Source organism: Rutilus rutilus, assembly GCF_951802725.1.
Source record: "Rutilus rutilus genome assembly, chromosome: 20".
Lineage (NCBI taxonomy): Eukaryota > Metazoa > Chordata > Actinopteri > Cypriniformes > Leuciscidae > Rutilus > Rutilus rutilus.
The window spans coordinates 30,081,311-30,106,856 of NC_140225.1; the positions used below are offsets into that span (position 1 = coordinate 30,081,311).

At 38.2% G+C, this 25,546-nt stretch overlaps 1 protein-coding gene across 7 annotated transcripts in view; it reads left to right on the forward strand.

The window, feature by feature from the left end:
- Positions 1 to 681: 681 nt before the first annotated feature.
- cul9 (cullin 9) overlaps positions 682 to 25,546 on the forward strand; it is a 55,452-nt gene continuing 30,587 nt past the window's right edge. For 2 of the 7 annotated variants that reach the window (XM_084391896.1, XM_084391897.1), the window contains exons 1-8: positions 733 to 907; positions 1,698 to 1,734; positions 2,842 to 3,504; positions 8,945 to 9,099; positions 10,054 to 10,650; positions 11,912 to 12,053; positions 12,174 to 12,364; positions 16,101 to 16,500. In XM_084391896.1, the coding sequence (XP_084248022.1) occupies positions 743 to 907; positions 1,698 to 1,734; positions 2,842 to 3,504; positions 8,945 to 9,099; positions 10,054 to 10,650; positions 11,912 to 12,053; positions 12,174 to 12,364; positions 16,101 to 16,500 (2,350 nt within the window). In that variant the 5' untranslated portion in view covers positions 733 to 742. Of the gene's footprint in view, positions 908 to 1,211; positions 1,385 to 1,697; positions 1,735 to 2,841; positions 3,505 to 8,944; positions 9,100 to 10,053; positions 10,651 to 11,911; positions 12,365 to 16,100; positions 16,501 to 25,546 lie in introns of those variants that run through there. The other 5 variants (XM_084391894.1, XM_084391895.1, XM_084391899.1 and 2 more) reach the window with 4 other exon arrangements.

Here is a 25,546-nt window from a genome sequence, read left to right on the forward strand (position 1 = left end):
GCAGAAGACAAAAGGTAGGCAAAATAAAAAGTGAACCCCCAGAAACAGTCCCACGGACCCAGCCCCAAACCCCATCTCTGCAATAATAATGAATAAAGGCTGGTTTCTAAAGTATTTCTTCCTGCCTCTATGCATTAATGCTCATGGGTAGCCTAACTGGGTTCCATTCAGACTCATTAAGTATTTTACTGTTATATGTCACCAAGATTCAACAAGACATTTTCACCTGGCTATATCCAATGTTTAGATCTGTTGTGGTATTTATGCAAATTATCACATACGTAATTAGATTATGCACCGTTTGTCCATGTTAACAAACATTTTCAAAAAAACTTGTCATACATTTTTTGTTTGTCTTGATGCAAGTAATCAACTCAGTAATTTTCATGGTGATATCTAAAGGTTAAATGTTTTACCCTATACTATAAAAGTATGAATAGGCTATATTTGGGTGTTTTTCGAAACTTTCCCCTAATGGGATTCTTCGGGGCTTTTTTTTTTCTTTACTCATATTGAGGATACAAAATCAGTTGAGTTTGCTTCTGTTGCAATTTGTTCAACCTTTTTTCATAAAATGACTGGACTATTAATCATGGGCTAATTTTCATTTTTGAGCGAACTATGCCTTTAAGATATATAAAATCTTTGGTATTTCCTCTGCGGCCACTCCTGTAGTTCCTCCATGCCGGCAGGTGGCAGTAACGCGTTGCTGCACTCAGACGTTGGCGCATACGCGAGCTGAATGCATACGTTCCACAGGAAGCAGCGCTGGACTGGACTACACTTAACTATACAACAGGCAGCAAAAACGACTTCAGGCTGGGCAACGATACGCTACCACGGAGAAGAAAACTCCATCCACCCAGGGGGAAAGTCGAGAAGGAGAGGAGGCCCTGCAACACCGGAGGTGAGCCAAAGCGCAGTTTTGGCGCTCAATGAGGGCTTTTTATGTCTTTTTAACACAGAGGCCGCACTGACAGCTAGTTGAAGCATATGTAACAGCTAGCGACGCGACGCAACTAACCAGAACGCTCTAATTATAACGCACGGAGCTAATTCGTGCTTCTTACACACTATACAGCTTAGTTGTTAACACGCGTTTCAGTTTGACGCGTCACGTTTCGGTTTGACGCGCCGCGTCACGTTGCCTGCTTGCAATGTTGATGTTAGCGCTAATGCGCACTTGTTCGGCGCAGCTCGTTGGTCTAACCGCATCACAGGAGAAAAAGCAGCGCGGCTTGAAGGGTTTAAACTCCTTTGGATGAACACAACGCACTTTGTGTGTTAGTAAAACCTCCGGGGATCATCAAACACACATGAAGACATCAGGCCCGTGTGACGCTATTTAGCAACATCGCTAGCGCACTGACAGCAGCTGTGAGAAGTAATGTGACGTTGTGTAGATAAATATGTGTTTCTTCTTAAACTCTGAACTTTGTTTCCGCAGAACAACGGTTGATGCTTTGTTAACGTTAGCGCATTTTAGGGTGACATATCCCTTGCCTTTAATATAACGCTTCTGGTTATGAAATCTGGACGTATTGAAAGTGAAACATCCGAACCTTTTAGCTCTGTCCTATGTAACGTTAACTTACTGTAGCTTGAAATCTTCAGGTCTAAAAGGGATAGTTCACCCAAAAGTGAGTGTATGATGAAATATGTCTTTCAATTAAAATATCTTTATTTGTGTTTCGAAGATGAACGAAACTCTTATGGGTTTGGCAAGATATGAGGGTGAGTAAATGATTATAGAAATTTCAATTTAGAGAGAAATATTCCTTTAATATGACACTGGATCATGGATGATGTATTACAGAAACATCCCAACTGCTTTAGTCTCGTCTCATCTACCTTGAAAATGTTGTGTTAGTTCATCTAAAAATAAGTAGATCATCATTTACTCACCCTCATGTCGTTCCAAACTCTTTGGGGAAACAAATGAAGATGTTTAATGAAACCTGAGAGATTTTTGTCCCTCCATTTTAAAGTCCATTCCACTCAAATTTCAAAACGTTTATAACTCAAGCAATTGCGAGCTTCTGTTCTCCATATTTGATGTGCTCTATGTATGTGCATGCATAGATCGATGTTTATATTGGAATAAAAGCCTAAAATAAATCGTTTTCGTCACATAAAGGAAGTGAGACTTTGATTAAATCGCTCTATTCCCTTCTTTTACAATCTATTTTTGAATTTTTTTTTGAAGCGTCAACGTTTTGGGTAAATGGACAGAAATCTCTCAGATTTCACTGAAAATACCTTTATTTGTGGTTCAAAGATGAACAAAAGTCTCATGGGTTTGGAACGACCTGAGGGTGAGTAATTAATGACAGAATTTTCATTTTTTGGGTGAACTATCCCTTTAAAGGATCACCCAGAAATGAAACTACAAAATAAAAGCCTAAATTCAATCTGTTCCTCATATAAATCGATCGTGTCGCTTCAGAAATTTCGCCTAAACTGCTCAATTCATATGAATTAGTTTTACGAAAGTTCTCTTTATGAACTTTTTGAAGCGTCAGAGCGGTAGTTGCGTAGCTGTTAATGGAGGGCCAGAAATCTCTCAGATTTCATTAAATCTTCATTTGTATTCTGAAGATGAACAAAAAGTCTTACAGGTTTGGAACGACACGAGGGTCAGTGATGAATCTCAGAAGTTTCATTTTTAGATGAACTAACCCTTGAACTTATAGGATCGGATGTTTATGTAATACAGCGATTTAATTTATTTTAAATTTATTTCTAAAATGCTCTTCATCATTAAGGTTGTACGTGACAATAATAACTAGATATACATATTAAATCGCTGTTATTAATGTTATTATTTTTTTCAATTCTCAGCTACCATGGTGGGTGAGCGCCGCAACGGCAACCTTCTGATCCAGCTGGGCCCGAAGCTGCAGGCTTACCCAGAGGAGCTGATCCGCCAGAGGAGGACTCACGACGGGCAGACGGAGTATCTGATTCGCTGGAGCCTCCTGGCCGTGGAGGACAGCAACGGTTCAGGCGGCAGCAATGAGGCTAGCGGCGGCGGCAGCAGTAGTTCAGGCGTCGGCGGCTCCAATGGCTCCACTTCAGGAGAAAGCAAGACCGAGAGCATCCTCATGTGGATGTCCACTGAAGACGTGTACGCCAACTGCCCCACACTGCTAGGCAAGCGCAAGGCCGACTCCCAGAGGCCTTTGCTGGAGGAAGAGGAGCGGCCCAGCGGCCAGTTCCCCACAGACGTCACCTTTGATGAGGGAGAACTGTCGGACATGAAAGACGACGTGAAGAATCTCGTCCGCCGAGCCCGGAAGCAAATGGCCAAGAACAGCGACTTCGGGATAAGCATCACGCACACCATCCACGTGTTGAGCGCGTACGCTAGTATCGGCTCTCTGGTGGGAGTCTTCAAGGAGACCGGTGCTCTCGACCTGCTCATGGAACTGCTCTGCAACAAGGAGCGACAGACCAGACGCAGCGCCGGCAAGATGTTGCGAGCCCTGGCTTCTCACGATGCGGGTGAGTCCCACGTTCTGTGGTCCGGTTTCTGCGTTTAACTCTACATTACATTTGGCGATCTCTAAATGATCTCATGTCTATTGGCTATCACCTTTTGCTGCGTCTGAGGAACCATTTTGGAGTTGCTGTTTCCAGCGGTTTAAAGTAAAACTCTCACTTCCTATGGTATTTCCCCTTGAATGAAAATGAACACTTTCAACTACTGGTGAAACTTACTATTGTACTCGATTAAGTTTAATCGATTTTATTTTAAATAGCCTAGGAATTAGGAATAACTTTCTCTTAATATTGTATTTGTCTAATATTGCATTATTTGCTTAATTTTTGCATTATACCATCACATTTTTCAGTAAACAACCTTTCAATTCCATTTTTTACATTTATTTTATAGCTGTGTGTGTGTAAAAACAAAGCAAGTGTGCATTTGTTCAACATTGATTTGAAGCAAACTCTATTCCAAACAAAGACGGTCGTTTGCGAAAAAGCAGCGTTTCCTTGTCTAGTTTAATTTATTCAGTAAATTTGTTTCCATTGCAGTTTATGTGCATGTCGTCTTTCTCAAATGCTCAATATGGATTGACTCTTAATCACATTTATAAATTAGCATCTCTAAATTATACATAAACGTTTTGAAACGGACTAAAAATAAAGAGTGCTTATGCATTTTTATTACTTATTTGTTTATGCTGTAAATAATTAGTCTGCGTAATAATACCTGTTATTCTTGTAGCATTTAAGATCAAATGGGTAGTAACACTGGATTTTAAGCATGTAAAATAAACATAAAAATATTTTTGATTTTAAATGAAGATAACAAAAACAGGATATGAGGTCTTGCACCTTGGTTTGAAATGAATAAGTATAAAATAAAAATATTACCACGGAGTAAAATCGTAAGTACGTTCAGAGTCAGTGTTAAATAAACTTTATTTAATTGAATTCATTTGACTTACATTCTTTTTTTTCCCCTTGTATTGATGCAAAACTGGCAAAATAAGGAGTGTCCCTCATGTTTGATTCCAAGCCAGAAGATCTCATGTCAATATGTCTCATGTCAATATGTCTTTTCGCTCTACGAGTTTGAAACATTTATATGTTGCTCTCCCGCAGTCATGTGCATATGGATTGTATTGAATGGTGCGCAAAGTCTAAGGTGAACCCTTAAGTAAAGTCTGTATTGACTTTAGTCCGCAGACCAAGAAGTGTGATGAGGCCACAGATTGTCGTCAGTGTGAGATATTGGGTATTGTGAGTCATCAGTGAAGGGCAGAGACAGTTGGCTGTGTCACAGCGCTCTCTGCATTCCCTGTCGGCAGTGTCTAAAAGGACCCTACAGGACTAGATGAGATGAATCTGTGTTTTTCTGCATGGGTTCGATTGAACTCTTTTGTCATGCTCAAACATTTTGAGCAAGCTTCTGTTTTAGAGCCATGTCTAAAAGTAGAACTGAAACCTAGTGATGTTAATAAATTATACAACTTAGAAATGTTATTTTTACTACGATTTTTTGATCATTCCTTTTTTGAAAGGGGAAATGTTGTAATGGACCCCTTGTGAAAGGGGGCTTTCCAGTTCCTCCTCTCATTCCGTTCACTCTTATTCACAGGATATACTTATTCATCTCTAGTTCCTCTGAATAGGGTGAGGCATTTGTGTGATTCACTCGTCCACAAGGAGGAGACCACAGGCATGTGGCTCTGGCTCAGGATAAGCCGGGTTCTCCCTGTACATGTGATTAGTAACACAATATTCATGAGATATTAGCCATATTTGTATTCGTATAGGTTCCTCTGTATATGTGTGTGTGTGTATTCCCTAGTATATTTCCTGTCTGTCATTGGTTGGAAAAAAGGTTGTCCCACCCCAGAATCCAGGATAGTGGTTGAGCAAGAATTTGGATTGCCAGACCCGTCAAATAAACAGAGCAATGTTTAGATAGCGCTGTTTTTTACACACTACAGTTTCCTAATGTTAGGATATAGTACTAGTTACTATAGTAGTACTATACTATTAGTACTATACTAATTACTATGCCTAGTGGCCCACATTATTTCTTCTACAGAGTAGAATTTTAAGGCAGTGGCGCGGTAATACAGTGCTCTGTTTTATACACTACTGAAGCTTTGCAGACTTAAGCAGAACTTACATGAAGGTGCTTTGACTCTGGTTTTGCAGAAAGGGGTTTCTGAGAATAGTGAATCAGCACAATAGTTGCTGCTCAGTTGTTTTGCTGTGGGTGAGATGTGGACTTTTTTTTCTGTTATTTGTCTGACTAATATGTTTTGCGTAATACCTATCTTTGATCCAGTTGCTTAACACCAGTCAAACCTCTTTAATGGTCATATTTAGTATTAGAAAAAACTGTTTACTAGCGGTGTGACGAGACATTTATCTCACGAGACAAGACGAGACACGAGATTGAGTTCACGAGAACGAGACGAGATCGGAGATCTCATTTTATTGAAATCCCAGATGATAAAATTCATGACTGGAAAAATATTTTGCAGGTGCATTTTGAAATGTTTTAACGAACCATCTTGTGATGAATGTCATTTCGGTTCCATTTAATGATTATGAATTATCAAATGCATTGAAAGACGACAATATACAAGCACTGTAAAATAGGGTGGTCCTTATTTTTAAAGTCTCCAATTGTCATGCTCTTAACCCTTCAAATTGTTCCTTTATATAAGAAAATACAGCATGCCAATTTTTATGGCAGTAACATAATAATTACTGGTAGCTCAATAGCTTTAAACTTTCTGAGATTTTGATGATTTTTGTAAAAAACTATCATTTGAATTGGTATTGTACCTGGCTAGTAAAATTCCAAAAAAATCTCCACATATTCCATATGCTCCATATATTCCTAAATATGTATTTTAGATACATCTCTCAGTTTACTTATTGTAGAAACTAAATCCAAATTAATCCATCCATGACCTGGTTTAGCAGATTTACCTTTCCTGGTGGAATCAATACATATTTCTATTGATGATCACCTTGGTTATTGTTTGGGTTTAGAGCACATTTTTTGGTTAAAAAAAATTACATTACGTTCCTTGAAATTGACCCGGAACTTTGGCCGAATTAAGCAGATTATCAGGAGGCACAGGCAACCATACATGCAATGAAAGTAGTCAATGATCACGCCGAGAGAGGAGTGGCTCTGATTCAAGAATACAATGGCTATCTCACACACTCTGAAGAACAATTGCAGTTTCTCCTTCATGTGGTGGAAGATCACCGACGGATCTATCCAGACTGCAGAAAGTCAACACTGGCTGCTGAGCATCAGAAATGAGGGATTGTTGAAAATGTTGTGCTTTTTTTGAGATTGTTGTCATTGTTGTCATGTCAGTGTTGCTCTGATTTCAATAAAATGTAGTTCATTTGCAGCAACTTTTAATATTACTTGCATATCACAATAACGCCGCACAGCTTAACATAGGCAATCTTCCACAAGATTGAGCTACCTCTAAATATAATTTTTTTGTCAACATTTTTGCATATTTCCAATTTTGAAGTTAAAAGGAACAGTTTAAGAGGTTAAGACACTAACATTTTGCACAAAAAAAAAAGGGACTTGATAAGGACCACCCTACTGTAAAAGCTTTTGCCACAAACTCAACTGACTGGCTTTTCTCCTGCATGATTTCTGTCTGTTTGTCTAAATAAGTCTCAGAAAGTTTTAAAATGACTGATTTGATCTTATAATCTGTGTGTATTCATTTTCTCAAACATTTATTCACTTTAGCATGTAAGTTGTATGTGGGAATTTCCCGCATTTTAAGTGTGAGACCTGCGGGAATCATCAAAATTACGGGCAATAACTGCACCGAAATCCGAGCCCTGACACTGAACAACAATGGTAAAAAAAAAATGTTAGGCCTTTTTTCAAGTTCACCCATCAGATGAAACAGCCGGGGGTGGGCGATATACCAACAGACATGATTAAATGGTAGAAATTTGTGAACCGGTAGAGATTTTGGACTATCGTCTCTATCACGGTTACGCTCATGTGACATTGAAATGCTGCGCGGTCACGAAAGCTTAACGTTTACAAGCATTTTTTAACCATTGCGGGTTAAAATCAAGTGATTTTTAAACCACTGAAGCACAATTAGCTGTGAAAGAAAGAGAACTTATTTCACTATGTGTGTGTGTTGTCAGAGATGCTGTTTCTCAGCGTAGAGAGAACTGAACTGAGTGCTTTTTGCCGTCTAATTGGGCTTGAGTGGTTAAATACACATACCTATGTGTCAAAATGACCATGTATTTGCAAGTAAACAGTCATTTATGTCTTAGGTGGACGTAATCAGTTGAGAAAGAACTGAGAAATTGTTAGAGAACAACGCACAAGTATATTGGATCCGTGCTGCTGATCTTAAAGTGACAGTGTCCAAATTTACCTGGTGTCATTATTCATGCTAATCAAACAACAAATAAGAGTTTCTCACTGCTCTTAACAATCACTTTGGTTAATTGTAATAAGAATAGTATATTTAATTTATACAGTTAAGACTATGCATTGTTTTTTATACATTTGATTAGGCTACTTTATACATTTTATGTAGCCTAGTATTTCTTATTGTTAGGGCTTGAGCTTTTTTTAGGTAGGTCTATTTCATTTATCTCTGTTTACTTGTCTTCAATAAGAGTGAGAGTTTTTTAGGCTAGTATTGTTTTTCTTTAAATTATATTGAAAATGGTGATAAGAATTATGAAATTTCAATGGTATACAAATTTTGATATCATAACCTTATTTAAAGCAAAAATATATATAAGATTTTGGTCATATCGCCCACCCCTAAGCCCAACCATGTGTAAATCAAATCTTCAAGCTCTATCCTTTTTTTCCATGAATATATGAAAAACCAAGATGTTTTTTTTTGTCTCTTTGGTTTTAAATGGAGGAAACGGTGGTTAAAGTCCCAGACTAAAGTGTCACACACATTTTGTTTTTCTTCAAACACACTGAAATTTGCTTTCTTTTGTTTTGGCACTTTAGTCTCTTGATGTGCATTTTTAGATTTGCAAAAAAGTTTCTGTGAATTGCCTCTGGTTGTTACAGCCTTATGATTGTTCCATTTGGCATATGGTGCATTAAACTCCATTGCTTTTGATATGTTGTTGATTATTAATGAGATCACTTACACTATAACAATAAGAATGAAAGTTCAGTAGTTAATTTGAGACCTTCTTTAAGAAACTCGGTTGCCAAATTAAAACCGGATTACTATCATTGTGATATTTCATATACTCTAATGGGTATTCAGGGATTTGATTCCCAGAGAATGCTTGCATTAATAAAATGTATACTTGTTATGCAGTGTTAGTCGCTTTGGATAAAAAAAAGTGTCTGCCAAATGTGTAATAAAAGTAAATAAAGACATCGTTGTGTGCATTGTTGATAAGGATGCTATTGTTTGACTTTCAGGGAGTCGTGCCTATGTGCTCCTGTCCCTCAGCCAGCAGGATGGCATCGAGCAGCACATGGACTTTGATAACCGCTACACCCTGCTGGAGCTTTTTGCAGAAACCACCTCCTCTGAGGAGCATGGCATCTCCTTTGAGGGCATCCATCTTCCCCAGGTGCCCATCTTCCTTTCCACTCTAGTCTGAAATATGTCCAAGACCCAGTCAGGACTCTCGTTGTCTGCCGTGTGCGTAGACGTCTTCCTTGTCAGGCAGCATCCTAACCGAAATTGATTCATCATTGGCAGCAACTCGTGCGACATGAAATAGCGCTACTTCGTTGAAGTGCACGGGATGCAACACACAACTGATTGCAATGGATGCTTTGAGGGAACCTTGCATTTTCCATCAAAGTAAAAGTTTGATGGTTTAACTTTTGAGAATTAAGAAATGAACACAGCCATAAATATTAGTATTGTAACTTTACAGTTGTAATGTAAAATTAAATGACTATTATAAAAATGTTCTAAATACTATATTATATTTTACTTTAATATTTTTTCAGTTGGGATGTAAAGGTTCAAATTACTCACGGTTTCGGTACGGTTCGGTATGTGCTATGTTTAGGGGAAAAAAGGACTTCTGTCAAATAAAAATGAAGAAAATATGAACAAATAATCAAACTACTAGCAACAGCTATACTTGCCAAACCGACAATGGTGACATAAATTTTGTGTGAATTTAAATATTTGCGCACACAAATCTTCTCGCGTGTGAGTTCTTTCGTGTCTTGCACTTGAATCCTTATTTGTGGGTCATTGACTTTTTTTTTGGGTCTATATATTAATTTAAAAATACATTTAAAAAATAGCAATTCATACATACATTGATTAGAAACATGAGGTGTAATTTAGAAAATTATCAAATTTACTGATATTGTAATGAGGGAAAAGGCCTCAGTGGAATAAAATTAAAAGGAAAATTCCTTTGGCATATTATTTTATTATCTCTTAGGGGAAAAAAAACAAGCAGTGAAGTTTTGTTTAAATATTTTAAAAACTCGTTAGTTTTCATTGACCCTGAACCAATGTTTGTGTGTAACAATGTAACACTTGGGTTTGTCTATTTTAGATTCCTGGCAAGCTGCTTTTCTCTCTGGTGAAGCGTTACTTGTGCGTCACATCATTGATGGACAAGCTCAACACTGCAGGGGTGGATTCCTCCTCTGAGCGCCAGGACGTCGGCCCCTCCTCCTCCTCATCCTCCTCCTCCACGGCAGCCTACCAATCAGAGCACGCGCGTGTGCAGCGGGAGTTCGAGTTCACCATGGCCATGGCCAACCTCATCTCAGAGCTGGTGCGTGTCATGGGCTGGGACCGCAACCGACAGCTGCCCTTCACCTCCATGAGCTCAAGCCGAGGGCTGGAGGAAATCAATAATGAAATCCAGAAACACCCCATCCGCTCCATCTTTCAGCCGCGCTTCTCCGCTTCGCCCTCCATCATGGTCACTACAGCAATGGCTGCGGTCACGCCACCAAAGAAGAAGAAAACTACAAATGGTTTCAAGACGCGTTCTGACTTCACTTCACGTTCAGCATACGTGGAGTATGTGCAGGACAATCTGAAGAGTGGCATGATGGTCCGTATGCTGGAGGACTATGAGGAGGTCAGTGCCGGGGATGAAGGAGAGTTTCGCTACAGTAATGACGGCTCACCGCCGGTCCAGGTTAGTGCTGTGTGAAAGCATGAAGCTCAATATCAGACACTTCATGTTTAACTCTTGGTTTCCTTTATATAGTTTAATGTTGAAAATGTTTCTATGAGTTTCACTAAAATTAGAACTGTGCATTATTAGGAGCTGTTCACACAGAACATGTTTTTGCATTTCACTGTGGTACTTTTCCATTGTTTTTATCATGTGCACTAAGACCAGTGATTCTCAACCAGTTTGAACCAGCGTCCTATTCCACCATCAAATAAAATGTGGGCTATCTGTATTCCTCAGATATCAATGTGTTGCTTATTATTCTGTTTATAATAATTATAATTAATAATAATTATCATTAAATATAAATAATATCATAAAAATGCATGACTGGACAGATGGAATATCATTTTCATTTGTTTCCCATGGAACAAAAAAGCCATGTGAATAGAAATTATATTTATGCATGTTAAACGAATAAAGCCATACAATTTAAGTCAAACTTTAATCAGATTGCTTATCAGACACAGCAGACAATCAGCAAACAATATGCACTATTTTGAATAATTCCAATGGAAAACAAAAGCAAGAAAAATAAGAGAAGGATTTTTCCTTATCTCTGGTTTGTTTAATCTGGACGCTAGACGCCAAGATGCATTTGTAAGTCCAGTCCAAACTGGCAGGTTTTACACCCCTCTGTGTGTCATTTCCAAGGCTGCTCCCCCTGGAGGCCACGTTTGTCAGCCGCATATGTTTTCGAGGTTGTCTTATTTCACAAAAGAAACCATTATAAGAATCACTCTTCGTCCTTGTGAGTCGTAACGAAGTTCGCGCCGTTTTCTTTTTTAGTTTGGAATGTAAAGGCCCTTTCATACTGAGCGCGAATGGATGGCAACAACTCTGATGAATTTTGTTTCTAAACACTCAATGACCTAAAAAAATTATTCAGGCCGGACCAGCCAATGTGCGTGTGCAGTCCTAAGTGCATGCTCTCAGTCAATATCTAATATTAAGGCTTGAACTTCCACATTCATGAAGCTCTAGTTCAACCATTCATTCCTGGTACCGAAGTTAACGTAACTTGCGCAAAAAGTAGAGCAAAAACTGCAAACCTCATAAAATTAATAGAAAATAAAAACGCTCATATAATATTTACCTTTTAGTCTGCCATCAGCATTATCTGAAGTTGAAGCACCTCCTTTTACTGTCCATTGCTTAGGGTAAAAAGGGCCTGAATTGCTTTTCTTTTTGTTTGAATCCTGTCATGTTTTGGCTTTTGCAGGTGTACTGGAACTCCCTCTCCAGGACCTACTGGGTTCACTGGCATATGATTGAAATTCTGGGCAACGGCAGTGGAGGACCGGCTGAGAAAGAGACGCAGGAAAAGGCCTCCTCCCTCACGGAGACACTCAAACTCACTACAGGTAAGACAGAAGTCATCAAGGACTCTCACGCTCCGCCACATGTTTGTGTTTGCTTTATATGTGTATCCATCTCTTTATACGAGACCACAGTGTTCTCTTCTGTGTTTCTGAACGTGGCAGTGAGTCAGACGTTCTTCTCAAAGCCCCCCGGTGGGCTGTACTCATTGCCTTACCTGATGGAGGGCTCTCAGAACGACACCAGCACCCTGAGCCGTGCTGAATGGTGGGAAGTGCTCTTTTTCATCAAGAAGCTGGAACCCAAGCAGCAGCAAGAGATCAACAGCATCCTGCGACAGAGCCTTGATGAACCGGTACTCGCTCCCTCTCCTCCGCTCTGCTCTTCACACAGGGTAGAATAGGCTAGTTTTAAGGAGCTGTGAGTGTTTACTTGTACTCTGGGTCTAAAATTAAAGTAAATTTACCAGCCATGCTGTTCATAGTCTTTGTAAAAAATAAATACAGTACCCTCAGTGTCCCCCTACAAAGGTTTAGGATTTAGAACATTTTACAACAAACCATCCAAAATATGAATTTCATGAAGCCTCTCAAAATAATGTCTGGGTCATATTTACCCTTAAATCAAAAGATATATATATAATACATCTATTTTTTTGAGTGTTGTGGTATTTATTAGGGGTGTAAATCGGAGCCTTCATGACGATTCGATACGATACTAGGGCTGCAACGATTCATCGAGTTACTCGATTTACTCGATTACAAAAATTCCTCGAGGCAAAAACTCTGCCTCGAAGCCTCGTTAAATTCCTATGACGCACACTATACGCGCAGGGATCTGATTTCACACGGGCCGTTGTTCAGTGTTCAGGAAGCACAATAGCGCGTGATACATTTTGAATTTAGTTGGGAGAGTAAAGATGTCCATAAAGTTTGGGATCGCTTCCTTCCAGCGTCGCTGAAACAAGGTAACGATTCTGTCCCCCGCATTTTTTTTTTAACCCAGCGCCAATATTTCCGCCCGTGCCGAAGCCTACATTGATGTTCGCTGATTTTAATCCCATACTGTATTTGTAGTGATGTCGTGATGCGGTTTGACTAGATATGATGTTTAGCTTTGATGTTTTAAAGTAGTAAATGTGTTCATGTTCAACTGCAAGAGAGTATAGCCTCAAAAAGAACCCCTTCACACACACACACACACGCGCACCCTCGTCTCTCTCACGCGCCAGTCAGACCAATTGCGGCAATGCATCACATATGCTCAAACTTTTATGTAGCCACGCAACAATAATTTCAGCATGCATTCACTGTATACACCGGGACGTGATGGAGGAACAAATATTGCATTGCAGTCTTTGCGAGACCTTGTTTGTCACGTCTGCCAAATAGTTACAGACAACAACAAAAAATGAAACTCCCCAGCCTGCTTCTCCAAATCCACTCGTACTTTTGGGGAAGACATAATCGGCTACCAAAGTAATTGAGCATAGAACATTTTCAATTAACAAAAAAATATAATACTACAAAACGTGCTAATATATACTTCAGCTAGCCTAAGTGAGAAACAAAATGCTGTTCTTTTTAACATATTTGCAATAAAACATTCCCCTTTTTAAAGCTACACTTATTTTTTTTATAAATTGTATACATTGTGTACCTGTTTGGCTTGATATTTTATATTCATTTAATTTATTTTTGTTCTCCGGTGGGTAATTTGCAGAAGGTGCAATCCTTTTTTTGTAATGTTGTATTAAGAAGACAAAACTAAGGCCAAATGGCCTTTACTATTTAAGTTTGTATTCATAGTTTTACATGTTATACATGTTTTACAGTATAAAGTTGACTTAACTGTATTGTTATATAATTGTTGGCACTGGCACTTATAAACACTAAATGGGTAAAAAGTACAATAAATAGGCTTAGTTTTGGAGCCAAATGTTGGAGTTGGAATAAATAGCTCTGTTTTGTTTTTTTGTTTTGTTTTTTTGAGAAATAAAAGCCAAATGCTTGATGATTTTACAGCCACATCATTTTCGTTATGCATTATTTGTTTTGGTTGTTTAAAAACACACTAATTTTTTTATCCGATTACTCGATTAATCGATCGATAAAGTGCTAGATTAATCGATTACAAAAAGAATCGATAGCTGCAGCCCTATACGATACCGATTTCTTAAGCCAACGATTCGATTATTTTCGATGCTTCAGAATTCCCCGCGATACGATTCAATACTAGATATTTTTACATGATGTCTATTAAGTTTAAAATAAATCAACAAAAATAATAAATAATTTGCCTTTTATTGAGAATACATAATGCATTGAGGATGCAGAACTGATCCACGGCTGTACCACAAACACATACTTACTATTTTTATTTAAAATCCAGAAGTTATGTAGCAACTTTTATTAAAAAAAAAGTTTTGTCAGCATTGCGATTCTCTTTGTACACATATACACTCTTTAATGGACATATGCACGTTTAAACACAATTTAAAGAACGTAGGCCTATTATTCCATGCATTACTTCTACTTATATTAAGTTGCTCAAGCAAGTGGTCAAATATTTAACCATGTAGCCTACTTATATTAAGATGGCAAACATTTTAAATTAAAACTTAAAATTGACAAAAACAGCCGACTGTCACTTTAATTCAGCGCGTGCAGCACAGCAGAAATAGACTCGGTGCGGAAACGATCTCTGCACTGCTGTATACGCACCGCAACTGGAATGGATCGACGGACTGCAACCGCGTGCAGTGTGAAAGCTCTAACCCAGGGGTGTCCAAACTCAGTCCTGGAGGGCCACTGTCCTGCAGAGTTTAGCTCCAACCCCAATTAAACACACCTGAACCAGATAATCAAGGTCTGATTATCTGGTTCAGGTGTGTTTAATTGGGGTTGGAGCTAAACTCTGCAGGACAGTGGCCCTCCAGGACTGAGTTTGGACACCCCTGCTCTAACCCTTTTAACATGGGTACGGAAAAAAACAGGCACCGCATACGCACTGCAAATGGAGTATGTGTGAAACGGGCGTTACAATAAAGTGCAATCAGACAAATGGCAACATCTCTTACCACTGCTCCATCTGTTTTCCTGAAGCCAAAATACTTCCACACCCATGACTTGATGCCGACTGGAGTGTGTAACATTTCACTTTCATTGCCAGCTCGCTCTGACGGTTCCATCGCTCTTAAGTCAGACTCAACAATGTGTGTGAACATAGACTGTGAAACGTAAGTAATGTGTGTGAAGCACTGTGAAGTAGAAGACAATAATGAGGTTAGCGCCACCCGCAGCTTAAGAGTAGGTTGTACGCATATGTCGGAGCGGATAACTGAAAATAGACAGGCGAACAGACAGGCGGCAAAATAAACACATTAATCGATACTCTTGCAGACGCATCGAATCGTCGGCTGTATAATCGATACGAATCGATTAATATTTACACCCCTAGTATTTATAATGAAAATTGTCATAAAGCAGCAGTTCTCATTACTGTAAAGCAAGCCAACCTCATTTGATTTGTAAGAAAAAAAAAAATACTGAAAACAATGATTATGTAAGTTTTATTCTAATATGTATTTAGCAAGGACATATTCAATTAATCAAAAGTGAAAGACATTTATGATGTTGCAAAAATTAAAATTTCAAATAAATGCTTTACAAAAAGTATGCTTTACACAAATAGTGCAACTGTCTTCAACATGGATAATAATAAGAGATTTTTCTTGAGCAGCAAATCATCATAGAAAAGTTATTTTGAATTATAATATTTACATTTGAGTGTTTTTGCTATATTTTTGATTAAACAAATGCAGCCTTGGTGAGCATAAGAGACTTTTCAAAACATTACAAAATCTTGCCAACCCTAAATGTTTGACCATTACTATATATTGCATAAATGTATTGTATTATGCATCTGTGTTATCCTTGTTTTGCAATTTGGCCATTGGCCACTCTGCTACCTAGATATCACTATTGGCTATATATAAAATGTTTAAAATGAACTAGGCAATGACTGTAATTCCCTCTACTAAATAAGCTTGTTTCACGCTTTCTCTTCGGCTTGTTCTTGGTATTTGTTAGATGGTAGAGCTTGATGATTCGACTCTCATCCAGCTGTCCCTCACGGGTGAGGTGGCGAGGAAGGTCCTCCACTACCTGAAACAGAGTTTGCAGGCCTCCTGTCTGGGTGACCTGCTCTGCTCCCACACTTTCATCAAGCACTACCTGAGCTGTGGAGGTGCCGGCCTTGAGGATGAGGAAATGCTGATGGACGGCTCGCTTGGAGGACAGGGAGCTTCGTCGTCTTCATCGTTATCTTCGGCCACGTTATCCTCCTCTTCAGCTTCTTCCTGCATCATGGGCTCTGTGTCCAAGAAAGCTAAGAAAGAGATCCCAGCAGACACAGGCAGTGAGACAGAGAGTGAACTTCCCAGTGAAGATGACACCAAGTATCCCGATGACCTGGAGGAGAAGATGAAAGGCAAGTCTTTGTTTCAAGCCTTTTGGTGTTGCTTTGTTATGGATGTGACTGTTAGTGGAACCTCTTTTGTTTTTTATGATGATGAATGTCTGTGAATAGAATATTTGAATATGACAGTATAAACGTGTCCTACAGTGGAGATATACCGTTTATGCTGTAGTAGATAGATTTGCCTAAGGCAAACTAAGACTTGCATGGCTCAACGGTTAGGATTTTTATCTATTGGCCAAGTCGAACCAGTGGTTCATATTTTTACTCGCCCTGCCAAAAAAAAACATTTATATAAAATTGTTTTCATTGTTTTTGACCCATGTAACTGTACTCTAATAAATTACAATGGCAAAAGTTAGATGCCAGTGAAATTTCACAATTCTTTGATTCCAGTTTCAATAACGCAACAAAAAATATTAGCCTAACTAAATAAAGTCCAAACATTATTAACCTGTTAACCGTTGCCAGTGCGCCCGCGCACTGAAGCGTTATTTATTTATTTAATTCAAAATTACTATCAGATTTAATGTTATACCTTGACAAACTATACATAATTAAAAAGATATAATACTCAAGTTTCAGTATTTGACCACTATTGTATTCTGAGAAACTCATAGTGACAGTTATGTCTTAATTTGTGTCAGGAGTTATGAAATGAAAAAATGAGTCGATACCTTTAATATGAATTATGCACGTCAGCCGCTTTCATTCATAAAAAACTCTGTGCTGTCGTCATGACAGCGATACACAAAACAACGTCCCTCAGGGCTTTAGCTCAAAAATGTGCAGATTTGGAGAAATATTGATAGATTCTCATAGATTTACATCATATTTCTATAGACAGGAATAATATTTATTGAATTTATACCCAAATGCGTCGATGTAATCTTTATGAGCATTTGGTATTCCGATACTGTGTTTTTTAATTCATACCAATAGCCTGAGGGCGCTACATGCACAATAATAGTCCATATATGGAACATGAAGAAGAGCCATGACCATGTGACATTCCAGGACGTCACTGATACCTGACTGATACACACAAAGCTAACAAGAGATCGTGCTGTAACATGCAGATACAGATGTTTTGAAGACAATAAACATGATTGCACTGATATTTGAGTTACCTGTGTTTTTCAAGCCATGCCAGGTATTTTCATAATAATAGATTATATTTATAATGTAATGCTAATCTATATAGACTATCATTGTGCAGAACACTATCCAATAGTATATTTTCTGTCTGATTTTTTTATCTGAAGCCAAATTAGATCACAGAAGATTATTTAAAATACTCAACGTGCGTTAAAAAGTAAGTTTAGAGCACAAACATGGTTTTAATCTCATAAATTGTCGTGCATTGATGGTGTGCTAAGCTAACATGCTAGCTAGCCCTAGGTGCACCTGCTACCTAGAAGTTATACTTTTATTATTTTTTGAATGCTTACTGAAATGTGTCTTTATTCAAGAAATGCATTTGATACAGTTTAAATGTGAGGTAAACTTTGAGAAAAGAAATTAGGGACTGAAACCCTATGAATAGCCTGTGAATAGCCAGTCGTTAGTAGCTATAATGCAGACAAAAGAAATGCATATTTCGAGCCATAACCAGGCTGGAGAGGTGTGAATGTGTGCAGGGGGAGACTGAGACTGAATGGGGATCGTCTGCACCACAAAACAATAGAGACAATATACTGGATAGATGGTTAGAAGATGACAATAAACATCAGTAGCATTTTAGCGTCAAATCAAAATAAAGTCATTTGACATGGTCTTGAAAAACATTTAACCAAATACAGAGTTTTGGACTTATTATCTTCAGATTTTAAACATAGAATGTTTAGACATATGGCTTTAGCTGTAGTGCATTTCTAGATTGCTCCAGTGCCAACTTCAATTTTATTTTCATGAGGATGTTTCATAAAAATTAATTTCTAATAATTTTACAAAACTTTGAAGCTATTTATAACAATTTTTGTCATTATGACAATAATTAATTCTACATTTACAATAAACTGCCAGGTGTCAGCTTTCAAATGAGATCATACTTGTGCTTTTAATGCAAAGGGTTCATGAACTGTATCTGTTTCAGTTTGGGTATGTCATTTCTGGGGATTTTTCAAAAGTGGGGTTGCAGCTTAACAGGTTAAACACTCAGTAATAAAATTAAAACAAAAAACAAACAAATTATAACTAATAGTACAAGTAAGGACAATAGAACAAAGATACAAATGAAAAATGATGCTTAAATCTTTTCAGATGGGTCTAACAGTAGTAGTAAGAAATGCTACAGAAGAAATTATGTAGGTAAGAAATTGTACAGAAATTGAATAATCAAATGTAAAATAACTGCATAGTTTCACTGTATAAATCAAATATACAATAATCCTTATTAAAACTACAAAAGTCATTTAGTCAAGACAATAGTAAGTGATTTTTATTCACTTTTCTTTTGTTGTTTGATTAAAAGGGACCTATTATGCCCCTTTTTTACCAGATGTAATAAGTCTCAGGTGTCTCCAGAATGTGTCTGTGTTCAGCTCTAAATACCCAGAGATCATTTATTATAACATCTCGTAAAAGCACTCATTTTTGAGTGGAAGGAAAAACATGCTGTTTTCATCCATGTATCTTTAAATGCAAATGAGCTGCTGCTTCCCGTCCCACTCTCCAGAAGCCTTTACATCTCGTGCCTCAGATGCTCTGTTTGGTTTTGATTATCATCTCTAAGTTCTCTTTCACGTGTTATTGCGCCTTAACTGTCAAAAACACACAAAGTTCACATAAACAGTCAGTTATGTCTGTGAATGTAAACAAGTAAAGAAATCACATATTGTATATTAGATCTGTGTATTAAAGTGACAGCAGCGTAATATCAGAGAATGTCTAATAGGAAGAGAATTGGCACTCTCTGCTTACTTTCGGGTTCTGGATTGGTTGCAGTAACACGTCTCTGTCCATGCGGGGGCGCTCGCGAGCGAGTGCAGAATGAATGGAGGTCTATGGCGAAAAACCCTCAAAATCCACTTTTCTCAGGATATAATTTTTTGTCTAGTAATTTGAATGTTGTATTCGAAAGGAGATGCAAAGAAATTACACATTGCTGGGTGTTAGATTTTTTAGAGCCACTTATTTGGTTTAAAAAGTCTTTTAAAATGTCAATGACGTCAGAATGCTGACGTCATTAGCAGAATGCTAGCGTGTTATGGGCAACAACAACTCAACCTGTAAGAAATCGAAAAGAAATAAGTACTCGTTCATTCAACTTTCGACCTATAACCTATGTTGAACTTGCAAAGCCTACAATAAAATCTGAGATTTCTCAACGGCAATCGGGTGAAAGAGACACATTTAGCCGTATAGCCCCATTGACTCCCATTCAGTCTGCACTCGCTCGCGATCACCCCCAGTGGAATTCTAATGGAACTGCAACCAAAATCAATACAATGGGGCTGAATAGGGAGTGCCAAGGCTCTCCGTAGACGGGCTCTGGTAATATGCAGTACCTACTGCTGTATATGCTCTTAATATGAATATGAAACTAAACAAAAATAAAATCACTCACTGCTCTTGATTGTATCGCTTTAATAAGAATACATTTCTTACTTGAATGCTGCTGTCAAATGCTCTGGCGAGGAGATAAACATGGTGGACTGTGTACCACTGAGGGCGGGGTGTATGCTAATAGGAAAGAGTCCGTCAGCAGTCGTGAGCCTAAGCATTTGTGTCGTCACATTGCATAGAAACTGCAAGCGGCTTATTCTGAGACATTGCTTATTTATGGGGATTTTAAAAAAGGAGTGGGTGGATTTTTACCATTATAGGGTGGTTGTGTGTACACACTGCCAACACACATTATGTAAAAGGGAATTTTGCATAATAGGTCCCCTTTAACATTGATGACAGAGACGGCAGCAGGTTTATTAGGCTGTTGTCACTTTAAGGCGAGACACGGCAGGCAAAAACATTGTGTTTTTTTTTACTGGTCAATTTTGAGCTTTTTAGATATTTGTCTTCAATAACATGTCTTCTTTCAGACTTGTGGTGAAAAAAAGTCCGTAATACACATTGAGGTCTTTATTTTACTACACTTTGTCTGTTTGCGTCTGTAGATTTCTCATAAATTCAACAAAAGTTGGCGTTCTTAATCAACATGCTGCTCCGCGATCTGCTCCCTGTCATCACACGCACCGCTGGAAAGCTCTCTCTCTCCTGTACAATGCTGTCGGATCCAAATATGGTCATTTCCTTTTTATCAGCAACCAATCGTGAAAGTAAAAGGGCTGAATGCGCAATCTCATTGGCTGATGATAAATCTTTAAAGCCTGTTTTCTCAAAATGACACTTCTCTCATACTCCAAGTATGAAATCTCCACTTCAGTAGCACCTATATACACCAAACTTTCCAGTCTTGTACCTAGTTTATATTATGAAGACATTTACAGAGGGATTTGTAAATATATTATTCCTAGCCTGATTTATATAACATTTTATTCCAAAAAACATGGCGACATTTTTTTTTTTAAGGCTATTGACATTATTTTCTGATTTACAGGATAACAAAAGTAGATATCCATAGATCCCTCTGTAATTTTTTTTCCCATCTAATATGTGAACACAATGAAAAACTATTTTTTTAACCTGACTTTAACCAATACTCAGATTTCGTTTTTTAAATATATGCAAATTAGCGCATATTTTTTCTCATCTTAATGTAGGTAATCAACTGGGAAAGTTTCAGTGATATCTGCTTGTTAAAATTTTTACCCTATTCACCTGTAGTGTCTCGCCTTAAGACCTAATGCACGGATCCAAAATATTGAAGCGCAACCCATTTTATCCCAGCTGTTTATGTTCCAATAAGACAAACTGTGTTTGGATACACAAGGATATTCACCATGACTTTTTGACATAATTTTGTGAGTACATATGCATCCAAGTGCAGAAAGATGCAAAAGATGACTCAATTCGTACTCGCGCCGTCTGATCATTCCATCATTCCAGGCCAGTGACCATTCCATCTGTTACACCGAACTATGTGATCCATCGAATTATGTGACCGCACTGTTGTCACCCTTGCCCTAATCCCAACACTAACCCTAATCCTACCATCACAACATGACGTGCTGTGAAGGCCAAGTATAGTAACCCATACTCGGAATTCGTCTTCATTTAACCCATTTCAAGGTAAGAGCATTAGGTGCAGTGAGTAGTGAACACACACACAAACTGTGGACACACACCCAGAGCCCATGGAGCGATTGGGGGTTAGGTGTCTTGCTTAAGGGCACCTCAGTCGTGGGTATCGAGGGTGAAAGAAAGCGATGTTCATTCTGAACCCAGCGACCTTCGGATTACAAGTCTCTCTAACCATTGCCCCACGACTACAGTGCCTATTATACGTATACGGTCACATCATTTGTACGTCTTTATTATTGGGCCCTGATTTGTCATTTAGACGCATGCATCTTGACCATTGCTGAAAAAAGTAGCACATGCTCAGTGTTTCCCCTACCATTATATAAGGGGGGCGCCCCGCCCTCCTAACGGCTCCCCCCGCCCCCCTTGGAGGTCAAGTAAATTTGATTTGATTTTCTTTATAGCGACAGATTACAATTTGTTATTTTATAAATAAAAAAAAAAACCTAAATGGCCCTTAAGTAATATGTTATTTATCTTATTTCCACGATGGCATGTCTTTTCTGTCTGTGTTTACAATTATCCCAATGAGTGCGCACTGCGCACACACAAACAAACACTTGCGTCACATACAGTTGAGCACTAGCGGACAGAGAGCGCGCGGCTGGAAATGTGTCGCTGAACTGAAGATGGCAACACTCTCTACTGCGAGTAGCAGCCGGAGTAGCTCTCCTGCTCCAAGTCTAACGCCCGTTTCACATATATTTCGTTTGCGGTGAGTATTTTTTTTCCGCACCCATGTTAACAGAGCTTTCACACTGCACGAGGATGCAGTCCGTCGATGATCGATCTGTTCCAGTTGCGGTGCGTATACAGCAGTGCAGAGATCGTTTCTGCACCGAGTCTGTTTCTGCTGTGCTGCAAACGCTGAATTAAAGTGACAGCGCATGTTTCGTGGTCAAAATGAACACCGATTGACCTGAAAATGTAGTAATTTCACCATAAGTGCGATTAATTAAATAAAATGTAGTAATCTCACCATAAATTTAATTAATTACTACTTTTTTCACTTTAAGACTGAGTTAAAGCAAGGAAAACTACAATTTACCTCAACAAGGCGACATAATGAACAACACTCGTCTTATTCGTGGAGGTGGAAAAACAAGTTCTTTGTGACATGCAAGATTTATTGTATTAAAATTTAAATACAAAAGATTTTAATATAAGTACATGGTTAAATATTTTACCACTTGCTTGAGCAACTTAATATATAATTATATAGAAGTAATGTATTGAATAATACATTGTTTAAATTGTGTTTACGTGAACGCGCGTTCACAGCAGTGGTGCGTCTGACAGGATTATTCTCTCCAATAAATGCATCATAGAAATAAAAACTTCTCATAAAAAAAGCCCATTTAAAATGTATATATATATTGGTTAGTATTTATAAATCTTTTTTTAGTTGTTAGTTAAAAAATAAAACTATTTAAGCTCTGGTCCATTAATATTAACAAATACTTCTATAAATTTAACAAAGGTTATTTGCAAAAGTCAATTTTAAAAAGATTTAAATATGTTTATTTATTTTTTTAAAGAGATATCTTATGTTAACATTTTTTAACTTTTACAAACCATTACCCTCCCAGACAACCAATTTATGTGACAGATAGATAGATAGATAGATAGATAGATAGATAGATAGAGATAGATAGCGTCTGTGTCAATTTTCCCCAAACCAACCAACCCCCCCCCCCCCCCCAAACCTGTAAACCTAGGGGAAACACTGATGCTATGTAACAATGCCTAAAAATTCACATTCAACAGAGGATTTTTTTTAAGAATTGACACATCTTAACGAATAGGAGAATTATGTAGGTCCAATTTACCTGACCAGTTCATCATCTTGCGTTTGAACGGACAAATTCACACAGGTTTAATTTAGGTTTTGTTTTAAGTGAACAAACAATTGAGAAAGAAAACACAGTATGTGTCAGTAAATTGGATCAGCAGCCTAATAATCCTGTTGCTGTCTCTGTTTTTAATGTTAATCAAACAATAAAGGACAAAGAAGAAATAATTTACTGCTCTTGACTGAATAACTTTTGTAACTTTAAAAAGGATTGATCTTTATTTAATTTAATATTAAATATTCGCTCCACTCAAATCGCCCCCCGCTCGCTCCAAAAAAGGAAAAAAATCTACATGTATATCACTTGTAGCGGTCCCCAAGCTTTTTTGCGCCACAGATCGGTTTAATATCAGACAATATTTTCACGGAGCGGCCTTCAAGGTGTGGCGGATAAATACAACAAAATAAAATGATACGAACGGCATAAAAACTGGGGTATTTTTTTTAGCCTATAATAATAAACGTGAATCCAATGTGTGGGCCTACTAGCAACTTTATTAGCAGCGTCCTCTAACATCGCGCCTAAAAACAACTGAGAAAGTCTGAACACAAACAAAATGCCCCCAAAAGAAAAGAATCTCTATGTTTTCGGTGCTGATGCGATGTAAGGGTGGCGCTGCTGCCAATAAAGCACCTAAAAGCTGTCACAACGAACCGGCAAAATTAATGATTATGAATATGTAAAATATAGCAGGAGACATTTTAATTGTTTACTAATAAACCAGTTTTATTTTATTTTTATGTCTGTGTCGGCTGGAAAGATGCTGACTCGCGATCTTCGCAGTAGTGAACGCGCCAGAGAGAAATGCACATTTCATACGGATTACATAAGAGAGAAGTCTGTTTTCTTTCGTTTTGAATTGTTCTGTTTAAAAGTAGACATTTCAAGCTTTATATATGTCTCAGGTCTGTGAGGCAAGTAGGCTATACGCTGAGTTTCGGTTCATTTATGAGACAAGCTGCAGTTTCGCCGGCGCCTTCGTGTCGTGATTATCTATTTTCTAATATATTCACTTCTAATTTATTAAATCCAGACAATTGGTTGATGAAACATTGATTAAAATTAAGATACAATTAATACAAAACGAAATTAAATTTAAAGACAGGCTTTGTGCTTTCTGCTTGAGGTCTCTGTGAAAGTTTTATAAAGCAGTCTTTTAGTGCCGCTTTCAGAGCGCTCACGTCCTAACGGAGAACTGTCCAGTCTGTAATTTTTTTTTTTTTTTTTTTGTGAAATAAATTTCTAAATAAATGCGACTTATAGTCCAGTGCGACTTAGGCCTATATGTGTTTTTTCTTCTTCATGGCGCATGAAGCGACTTTATTTATACTCCGGAGCGACTTATTAATAGTAGGCTACACCTGTATGACTTCTCATTTTCCTTTTTGAAGTACTTTTTGAACTCCATTATTGAGCTGAGTTTTGACTGAAAATAGTCTACTGTTGATGACTGTGCAAGACAGATGGATTCAGGGTCAGGCTTGACTGAGCATGCTTCAGACTCGTGGTGTGAGCGGAGCGAAACTGGAGCGGGAAATAGGGCGACGCTCCGTCCTTTTGAAATTGCCGCTCTGCGCTCTGTCCAAGATCCGCCCGCTCGCGCTCCCCGCTCGCTCCCGCTCCACTCCGCTCACATGCTCTGCTTTATACATGGAACTTGGACAGGGCCAGGGCACACAGGCCACTGTGGCAGTATGATGATTTTTTTTTTCACGGGGCATGAAGGCCAAAGTGTAGGGCAACGGCGGCCATGGCCGCGTGGCCGCGGTATAATTCCCACCCTGTCTGTAGGCCTACCTAAAGACTACTGTTAGACCTACTTGAAAAACATTCCTGAATAGCAATGTTTATTTCATTTGTAAATTGTGCTTTGTTTGTTCTTATTTTATTACTGATTGTTTACTTGTCTTTAATAATGTTTTATATTTATTTTTAGGCTAGTAATTTTAGCTGTGGCATTGGAATTGGAATAGAGAATTGTGAATTTTCAGTGGTATCTTAAA